Source organism: Thunnus thynnus, chromosome 14 (assembly GCF_963924715.1).
Source record: "Thunnus thynnus chromosome 14, fThuThy2.1, whole genome shotgun sequence".
Lineage (NCBI taxonomy): Eukaryota > Metazoa > Chordata > Actinopteri > Scombriformes > Scombridae > Thunnus > Thunnus thynnus.
The window spans coordinates 7060012-7070812 of record NC_089530.1 but is presented as its reverse complement, the minus strand read 5'-3'; the positions used below and the strand labels follow the sequence as shown (position 1 = coordinate 7070812).

Genomic DNA, 10801 nt, shown 5'->3' with positions numbered 1-10801 from the left:
ATACCTTGAACGATATACCTTATGAACGAGCAGCACATGGGTGAGTCAGTGCTCAAGCTGCAGAATAATTACAACATTCCTAGATTCTGTGTGTCATGCACTTCCCCATCACAAACTCTCATGTCATCTTATTCAAGAGAGATCTGCTATTTTGAATCAACCTGTAGGCACTGAGAAATGAGGTCAGACGCAAACAACGTCGTTGCTGGAATACAACATTTCAACATAGTGACATTTCTCTGTGGACAAAAGGTGACAGCTGGAGGAAGGAGAGCACCTCAAAATGTCACACAAATTACAGACACACTACCAAACCAACAGAGATGCTGTGTTGTTGTCATTTAAAGCCCAGTGCATGTGAAACTATTGGTCTACTATTTGGTAAGTGCACGCCTCAACCACTGCAAAATGCACACATAGTGGAAACCAAGTTTTTCCTTTTGGTGCCCTCTCTCTTTTCTTATTCACCTGCTCTTCTATTAGTCTTCCAACTTCCTTCCTGCAAAAAAGTTTTCTACTGTAATGAAAATGTTCATACATCATCAAGTGTGCTCTGCCACATAGGCAGGAGCATAATTAGATGTCACATATAAAGTCCTGGTGGGTAGCTGAGGTGTGAGAATCATGCATAATGTCACCTGGGCTGCAGGTAGAAAAAAAGCATTTGTTAAAATAGATGAATGCTAAGTTCCGTGTTCCCAACAGAAAAGACAATTTGCTAGCATCGATAAATTAACATGTGTCATGTTTGTGTATCACAAGTGTTTATGTATGTATATGATAATTATTGATTTTTTTAAATGCCCATAATAAATTTCAAATAAGTGTTATCTGCATTCTTACATTAAAAACACAATGTAAAGATCCCCTCCAGACATGTATTAAGACATATAAAAAATACTCAGCTTGGAACAATAATGTGTGTCTGATATGAATTTTGTCTGACAAAAAATGTATAATTACCACGTTAAAACCCTTAAAATGGTGTCTACTCCTCCTCCCTCATTAAAAAAAAATCCAGAATCTATGAATATGCAAAAGTATTTCATGTGAAAAGTTTAACTGCTGGATACAAGATGTCTCCTTCTTCACTGTAAAGTCCACTCTCAGTGTTTGTGCACTGGGGGCTTCAAGTTTCCACATCATACTTGTGTAAATTGAATATTGGACCAGGATTGGCTTCCAAGCTATTTGTGATGTTATAAATCATGCTCTGGAACCATCCCTTAAACTCAGATTTTCAATGAGTACAGAGAAACCTTTCCTTTCAGCAGATGAGTGTGAAAACAGCCTTCTAGTGTCAAACTCTGCACATACATCATGCTGAAGCTCAAACATCCAACTGTAGGAACAAGAAGAAAAACACATGTTGAGTGGAGGGGGACTTACATTTTGTAAGAAATGTAAAATATGTATATGCATTCTTGGTGTGTATTAAGTAAATTATTTCATTACACATCACACAACACATCACTGACTGCTAAATCAATACACCCAGTTAACCTAAATACGACCGGAGATTGTTAGGGCACTTGCATTTCAAAATAAGAGTTTGAAATATTATACTGTGCGCTACACTAAGTGCTGGTGAAATATATCAGCAGTGGTCTCTAAGTGGGGTCCGTTTAGCGTCCGCTTAGTTTAGCGTCCTTGACATGCAAAGGTTTGAGAACCACTGTTCTCTGTGAAATTGTTTGTTTTCTTATATTAAATGGCTATATCTGTGTATTTTAAATGAAGTGTTAAACATCGTTACCAAGTCGCAAAACATGTAGGTCAAAACTATTTTACTGTGAAAGTGTAGCCGGATGTGTAACGTATATAATCTGCCTGACTGAATTCACACTGGTACATTGACCCAGTTTCGGCTCACAGCAGTCTCAGGTTGGTTTGAATTAGCGGCGCGAGGTGCGCGTGGAGAAGCGGCGTGGAGCCCATCTCGTGCCTTGGACGCGCGCTCACACACAGCGCGCTGCACAATGCTGGAAACCAAGTTTTTATCCGCGCAATGAATCCTGTCAACGAAACTAGCGCCGAGAGAAGTGCAGAACAATACATTTTTGCAGTTGGCACCTACAAACTTCTCGCTTTTACCATCGGGACCATTGGAGTATTTGGCTTCTGTAACAACGTTGTCGTCATCCTACTCTACTGTAAATTCAAGAGACTGCGGACGCCCACTAATTTATTACTGGTCAACATAAGTTTAAGTGATCTTCTGGTTTCTGTCATCGGAATAAACTTTACATTTGCTTCGTGCGTCAAAGGTGGATGGATTTGGAGCCAGACAACATGCATGTGGGATGGCTTCAGCAACAGCTTATTTGGTGAGAGAAATAAAACGAGGAAACATTTAAATTAACATTTATTAAATCATTTATTATTTATGTTTGTCACGTAAAAAACCTCTTGCAAAATAGTTCAGGACAAACGCATTGCCTGTGTCTCTTAATTATTCGTCACTCTATTCGTCGCTATATTACAAAAATATCAAAATCGGATTTTGGCATAATTCAGAACATGAACAAATGCAGCGTAGTATGATGAAATTACAAGGCATCTTAAAATATGCACTATTCCATACAACGCAGGCAGGAAATAATGATATTCTACATTGAATTAATTCTGTGAAATATATTTAAATGTGCTGTAGGTAAAAGAGGAACGTCATTATTATTACTATTACTATTATTATTAATAATAATTACTTTTTCTCTGTTCCATTCATTCACTTCCTCTATACATTTGTGAATGGTCTAAAAATACAGACTGGATGCTGTAGTCTCCTCCCATGAAGAGCTGCAGTAAAAACCTAACGACCTTGAAGGCCTCCTCATTATATACTATTTATCTTTATTCATCAGTGGGTGTTTTTTTTTAATGTAAAGAAAGCATATTCTGATTCTGCAGGTGATTGCTTTATGCAGAAGACTGCTTTTGACACCTTCACTGTGCCTACAGCTTCAATTTCACAGTAACACGATTGTCCATTTATTACCAGCAGTTCTTGTTTTCAGCCGTGAAGTGTGAATGAATCCAGAAGGGTCACTCTGCAGGTCCCACCCCTGCAGGAATTATAGCTCAGGAGGATGGATGTGTGAAAATGAGCTCATTAGAGCACACCCTCAAGCCTTTATCAGCAAACTGAACACACAGATGCACTGCTCAGTTCTTTCACAACCTTAATGTCCTTTAATTGACATTGTCTTCTTTGCACATGATCTGAAGAACACTGTTGTCTGCTTCTGTCATGTGGCATCACACTTGGCAATGCTGCAACTTTGTTATTAACTTTGAATTGCAGATATGACACAAAGAAGTTATGATTAAAAACTTGCAAAGTTGTTGTTTAAATCCAGATTTGTACTTTTCATCCAAAGTGTGTTGGGATTCTGTATTTCATCACTGAAATTGCATTGAACAGAAAAAAATGTGGCATCCTGTTGCTTTGGCCCACACTCAGATGAGATGACAAGCCTGGCAGATAAATAGGGATTTCAATTACAGCAGCACCTCATCCTGAGAACCGTCGCACCCCTCCCTTGTCATTCACAGTACAGTACTGCAGCTATAAACGTTCGCATGCACAGTGTGACATGTTAAACCCCAAGGTCATGCAATTAGCCAAGGTGTGATTCGATGGGAACATCAAAATTCTGGAGAGCCTGCCTCCCAGCACCTGCACCTGATACAATATTTGCAATATGTGAATCCCTGCTGACACTGATTAATAAATCCAGTAGCTCATACGTTCTTCCTGTGTCCTCTACAGCAGAGTCCTCTGTAGACAAATATGTCGTCATCTCCATCATATGTATTACTCAGTGGAGGTTGTGTATTTGTAAGTTGTGTGTCTATTCATTTACATTGTTGGTGTGTTTCTCTCATTAATCAAGAGATCAATGACTTACAGACAGCGATGTACTGGAGTATGTAATTGGATAGATATATAGGTTATGTCAATGTGTGTGATGTGTATTGACTAAAAACACACAGAATCAATTTTACATACTGTGCCATGAGGACTCAGATTAGCTCTTTGACTTAAACGTTATATACATCTGGGAACAGCATGATGTATAAGATGAACATGAATAGCTACAAATATTTGAGTACACAGTGCATGTATCAGTATGAACCCAACAGCATCACTTTCTGTGGAAAAGCAGGCTGTACAAGACAGATCCAGGTCTTAGAGGTGTGCGTGTGGGAGTGAGGAGTCTCTTTCTGTGAGTTTTCAAGGACGCTCAACACAATGTTTAAATGTGATGTTTCGCACCATGATGTTCAGAGTTCTGTTTGTACAAAGTGTGATGAAACTCATTCAGTTCAAAGAGACGCTGAGTAGCCGCTGACCCAGATCCCGCAATGAGCGCTCCGCATTACTCAGCGTGCCTGTCTCTCTCTCTCTCTCCCTCCCACTGCCAGGCATCGTCTCCATCATGACTCTGGCAGCCCTGGCCTATGAGCGCTATATCCGGGTGGTCCACGCCCAAGTAGTGGACTTCCCCTGGGCGCGGCGGGCCATCGCCCACATCTGGCTGTACTCCCTGGCCTGGACGGGGGCTCCTCTACTGGGGTGGAACCGCTACACTCTGGAGATCCACCAGCTGGGCTGCTCGCTGGACTGGGCATCTAAAGACCCAAATGATGCTTCTTTCATCCTTTTCTTCCTCCTGGGCTGTTTCTTTGTGCCTGTTGGCATCATGATTTATTGCTATGGGAACATCCTCTACACAGTGCAAATGGTAAGACATGCAGATGTGCATCATGATAAATTATGAATGAGTTAGAATAACCATTAGAATGAATTAATGAATTACATATGAATGGCGGGTAGCTGATTCACATTCTCAGACCAAAATCTTGGAAGGAAACATTAAACAAGACTGTAGAAAATAACAATTGTGCTCATCCCCAACTAAAAATAATAAATAAATATAAATAAAATAAGTTATGACTGAATAAAATGAACATCTTGCCCCAATTGGAGCTGATTACAGATATAAAAGACAATGTGATATTATTATTAGTATTATAAATTGAGTAACGAGTAATCTATTTTTATTATGTCATCGTGACACTGATTTTTATTCTTAAATAACTTTCAGATCTTATACTACAACTGACATTTCAACTGTTTACAATACACACACTCAACTGAAATTTACGACTTACTTCTCAACTGACTTTGCAACTGCTTTCTTTTTTTCCTCTTCTACTGATAATTCAACCATCCAGTGGTTTCACATCAACTCACAATTCAACTGCTCTCAAATCTTTATCTCCAAATTCAACTGCTTTAAGCGCTCAACAATTTAAGTGATACTTTCGGTCTCAGATCTTCACTTTCGAAATATCAACCAAAAAAAGTATTCAGCTCCACCTCTCACAACTTCCACTGTCTTTCAGTTTATACACTTGAACTGGCACTAATTTACTTCCACTTCAACTGACAATTTCAGGGTCAATTTATCATCTACATTTCAATTGACATTTCAACTCCTTTCAGCACTTTTACATCAAGTGATATTTCAACTTTATTCAGTTTACACTCCAGTGCTTGCATATAATTTCTTTCAGCACTCACATTTTAAATGCCATTTCAACTTCTGTCAGTATTTGTATTTCATCTGCCACTTGTGCATACTTTCTCAGATGTGAAAAAAATGTCCCTTTAATATTCAATATACCCCTCATACAAAGATCTTCATATTATTACTTTTGGCTGAAGACAGATTAGAGTCTGACCAATAAATAGGCCCAGCCAATATAAAGTTATATTAGCTCATTGCAGATTTATCATTATCAGCATATATGTCAGCCTAACAATGACAGGAAGTTATGTTTTTTGAAACCAGTCCCATACATATTTTTTAACTGTAAAATGTCCTGCCTAGTACATTTCTTGGTTGCAATTGTTATTGGGAACCTTATCAAACATGTGTATTTATGTTATGGGTTATGTAAAGAAAATCAATATCGACCAATATATCATTATCAGATTTTCTAAACACACAAATATCAATATCAGTATCAAAAAGCCTGTATCGATCGGGCTGTAGTACAAATACAAACCTAGCAGACTCTTCTGGGTTTTCATTTTAAGAAAAAGAAACTCCTTGACCTTCACTGGCCGGCCATCTTTCATTGCAGACTCTATTATCATAATATGCTTCTGTGCCTTCAGGGCTTGTCCTGTACAGTGGAAATCATTTGAAAGCTCATTTTGCGTCTGTACTGAGTTTTAGAAGTGTCACTGATGTATCAGCTGCACAAGACAGCCTGGTAATAAAGTGAGTGGGCTGTGACAGTGAGAGTTGAGTATTTGTATTCACATTAATGATTCCTGCAAAATTGATAGAATCGGGGATCCACAGGATTCTCTGATCTGTTTGTGTCTGTATCAAATTCTTGTTTGCGTCAGTGAGTAGATGGCCACTGAAGTGTTAGAACAGGATAGCATGTAAGCTAATGCGTAAACCGGAAAAAACACTTTAATCAACTCTAATCAAGCGACCCAGATGTCTTTCTGCAGCACAGTGTAGTGCAGCTGCTTGCTTTCTTTGCAACCTTTTTAGGAAGTAAGAGCTGCTGCTTCCTCACAGTCTCAAGCTTTAGCTCATCAAAATTCCCAGCCTCTCTGAAAGTCCCTGAACACCTCAGAGGCCTGAGATGAGCTCATAACACATAACAGCATTTTGCAAGATGCTATGAAAATCTTCAAAGAGTACTCTGAACTCTACAGAGTATTTTTGAGCCAGAAACATGGAAATAGATTGTGGCTTCATTAGAAATAAAAACAGGCCTCATGAATAAAAATGGAAGTTTGCAGTGATTCAATCAGCTGCTGTAGACTGTCTTGGGGGAGTCTAGAAAATAGCCATATGCTTTATCACGTCATCACTTTAGCTGTAGGGTATATCCTAATATATAGTGTTATTAAGGTATTACAATGTTGTTTCTATGAGTTGTCAATTATACAAGATTATGGAAATATTGCAGTATTGGTAATACTTATTATATTATTAATACAGTTTTATGGACCTGAATAGAAACATTCTCAATGGCAGTGGCCTGTCCATTTCTCTAAATCTGCTGATAGTCATGTGTTTAAAGGTATGCTATCCATATAGAAGTAGAACGTGAAGAGTGGAGAGAGGTTTCCTCTGATTTCTGAAAGACAATTTAGAAACGACAGCCCTTTTCAAGTCATGAAAAGATCACGAGTACATGTTTCTTAGTTTCTGTTCATCCATGTGGTTTCCCAGTGTATGTTCACCTCTACTACCACATCTCTTGTTTGTTTGGTTCCCAGCCACAGTGCAAAAGTCAGCTTGGTTCAGTTTCATCATTTGCTTTATTTGGAGTGACAGCACTAAACTGAACCTGCTATAGACTAGCTGCTGTAAAAAAAAAAAATAAAAAAAAAATAAAAAACAGCAGAAACTGTTGCATCAGTGGTGGAAGATGTTTTCAGATTCTTTACTCAAGTAAAAGTAGTCTCTGTAAATATGAAGCATATGAAGCCAGCTTAGCTTAGATTAGTTTAGCATTAAGACTGGAAACTTGCTTTGTTTTATTTGTTTAATTTGTAATAACACCAAAGTGTAAAAATTGCCCTTTTGTGGTTTTGTGGGGGGTTATGTGCCGGACTACATCTGGCAGTAGCTTCATATTTACTGTACAGACATGAGAGGGGTATTGATCTTTCAAATGTATATTTTACAAAATCAAACCATGCCTTTAAAGTATCAAAAATTAAAAGTACTCATTATACAGGAGAATCTTAATCTGTCAAATAACTTGTAATTATAGCTGTTAGAAAAATGCAGTGGAGTAAAAAGTACAATACCTGTCTCTGAAATGGTAAGCTGCAAAAGTAAGTAAGTAGTATAAAATGGAAATATTGAAGTATACTACCATAAAATCTTACTTACAATACACTACCACATTCCACCTTTTTATTTTGACAACATGAAAACCTCATGCAATACAACCAGTCAAACTACCGACATCCAAACCAGTGACCATCTTTTCACTAGACAGCCTGTCAAACTGTTAACTTGTCTTACTGGCTAATATCTTTCCTGTTTGTTACAGCTGCGCTCCATCCAGGACCTCCAAACTGTTCAGATCATCAAGATCCTGCGGTACGAGAAGAAGGTCGCCGTTATGTTTCTTCTAATGATCTCCTGCTTCCTGGTGTGTTGGACACCCTACGCTGTTGTGTCCATGATGGAGGCCTTCGGCAGGCAGAGCATGGTCTCCCCCACAGTGGCCATTATCCCCTCATTCTTTGCCAAGTCCAGCACAGCCTACAACCCCCTCATCTATGTATTCATGAGCCGAAAGGTGTGTAGTCTTGAAACAAGTTTGAATTCTGAGTCAGATTCAAGGCCAAGAAATAATGTGACATCAGTAAACAGTGTTACACTTATTTAATGCTCTGTGTAGATGGGGAGGGTGACGGCAGTGAGAAGGTTCAGGTCTCGCTGCCGTCTAGAGTACACACTATGTTTGCTCAAGAGTTCTGATTGGCCACTTCCTGTGTGTTCAGTCAATTGTATTCCCCTCCAGTGAGAACAACTGACCTCAGAATTTAATATGGGAAAATAGGGCAAATCAATGGCATCTAAATTAGAGGTGATGAGTTGCTCTCCTCTTGCACTGCTTCAGTTTGTGGTTTAAGCAGAACAGACAAGACAGAGGTGTTTTTAACATTTTAATAGCAGCATTTTTACACAGAAATTAGCAATTTTATGAAATTTGATTTCCTCAAAAGTGCAGCAGTAAAAATTAGCAAAATGTGGAAAAAGCAGCAATTTTAAAGAGATGGTAACATCTGCCTTATAGATGTATATTCCTCTAAAGGGTTCTATTCATATTTCCAAGCTTCTAATTGTACTGTATGCATGTATTGTGTGTGTAGGAGTGAAATTGTCACTTATACTCATCTTAGTTTGCTGTCATCCTGCAAGGCTGATATCTTATTTCAGCATGTTTGACAGACAAATGAGTGAGGAGAAGGTGCTATTTCATTCCTGTGTTAAATACCAGCCTTTTATCTCTTCCCTCTGCCTCTCCTCCGACTTATCTACCCACAGTTCCGGCGCTGTTTGCTGCAGCTGCTCTGTTCGAGGCTCTCTTGGCTGCAGCGCAGTCTCAAAGAGCGTCCCCTGGCTCCGGTCGAGCGCCCCATCCGACCGATTGTCGTGTCCGGCACGTGCGGCAGCAGGGACCGACCCAAAAAGAGGGTGACCTTCAGCTCCTCCTCCATCGTCTTCATCATCACCACTGATGACTTCCGCCGTTTGGACGTGACCTCCAAGGCTAGAGATTCCTCGGAGGTTAATGTCATTCAAGTGAGGCCATTGTGATCCACAAGGACTGGACTTCTCACCCCCAAACACTCAGTATGCCTTAGGACCTGACATGTAATTCCAAGCCAAAATAGTTCTATCTGACCTCCCTGGACGTTTTTCTGCGTCTACACACAGTTACAGACTTGTTACAACTTCATGTAAATATCCTTCTGTCAGTTGCAGATTATCCCAAGATCTTTACTAAACCTATTCCTGACGATGTTTTGTCTAACCAGGTAGTATGACAGTGTGACATCTTCATCTAACATCAGTTGTGGTGATATACAATACATACATGATGATGTAGTTAACAACTAGTAATATGTTTCTCTTAGAAAAAGAATCACACTTATTTGTCAAATATTCCTTATATGTGACAACTGTGTGTCGAGTATTTAGAGGCCAGCGGTGTTAAAGAGTTTGGATCTACATGTGATAGCAGATTTTGTTTTGGTTGGTACCCAACTGCAAGTGTGTAACATGGAAAATAAGCCTTAGCTCCTTAGCCATAAACCATAGTACACACACTGACATTATTGTGTATGGATTCAATAAAGAGATGCTATTTTAAGCTACCTAGCTTGTGTACTTTATCTCATTTTAATCTAAAGCTCCAGTGTGATGAGAGCAGTCACTGTGAAATGACATTTGGTGGAATTATATATGTGAGGACTACAAGAGTGTAATTAGATAAGAGGAGATGAGACTGGGACCTGGGTATGCTCCAGTGAGATGCTCCTTTCATAACCTCCTGGGCTGTCAGCTATGAATAGACTTGATGAATGGATTTCCATAGCTGTTCAAAACCTTATTCAGTGTGGATGTGTGAGTGAGTGGGTCAGTGACTGACTGAGTAGCATTTGTGTTTATACTTCTTCTAATTTGTTTATATGGAGTTCATTCTGTCCCAAACAATTTACATAAAGTAGATGCTACTGAAAAAAATTTGGAGGGATAGATAGATAGATAGATAGAAAGAAACCACATGCTGAGGAAACTTCATTTTACATGTAGTTACCACATCTGGGTTGTGGGATGTGTTTCAGCCGCTGCCATATTGGACCAGTGTTCTACCAGCTCTCTACAGTAGAAAATACCAGACTTTTATGCTGCATTTGGATGTTCCATAGAATAAAATGCCAAAATTGAGGCTCAGGGAATAATTTCTGGGCGAGTAGTGATTTCACAACACTACTACTCCACAACACTCTACTGTCCGAACATGTTGAATTGAATATACTGTTTGCAGAAATCTTTGCAGTAGGACTTTCTATCATGGTTATGAGTGAGGTGAATTTGTAGCTTCAATTTTGTATTATTATTATCTATTATTACAGTGTCCACGTACCTACCCGATGATCTCCCTCATAGAATAAACGTTTTTTATGTTTACTAAATGTATATGTGATTAGGGCTGAATCTATATTGATCAAATC

At 39.0% G+C, this 10801-nt stretch overlaps 1 protein-coding gene across 1 annotated transcript; it reads left to right on the top strand.

The window, feature by feature from the left end:
• Nucleotides 1–1837: 1837 nt before the first annotated feature.
• opn3 (opsin 3) lies at nt 1838–9940 on the top strand. Its single transcript, XM_067609490.1, has 4 exons — nt 1838–2327; nt 4429–4748; nt 8104–8355; nt 9108–9940. The coding sequence occupies exons 1-4, from the start codon at nt 2009–2011 to the stop codon at nt 9378–9380; spliced, it is 1164 nt and encodes a 387-aa protein (XP_067465591.1). The 5' UTR covers nt 1838–2008; the 3' UTR covers nt 9381–9940.
• Nucleotides 9941–10801: the final 861 nt, after the last annotated feature.

What these genes read in the sequence shown, in the direction of transcription:
- opn3 (XM_067609490.1), top strand. Translation starts at nt 2,009, where the DNA reads ATGAATCCTGTCAACGAAACTAGCGCCGAGAGAAGTGCAGAACAATAC. An exon ending in CTTCAGCAACAGCTTATTTG is followed by an intron (nt 2,328 to 4,428) that starts GTGAGAGAAATA and finishes TCCCACTGCCAG; the next exon opens with GCATCGTCTCCATCATGACT. An exon ending in ATGTATTCATGAGCCGAAAG is followed by an intron (nt 8,356 to 9,107) that starts GTGTGTAGTCTT and finishes ATCTACCCACAG; the next exon opens with TTCCGGCGCTGTTTGCTGCA.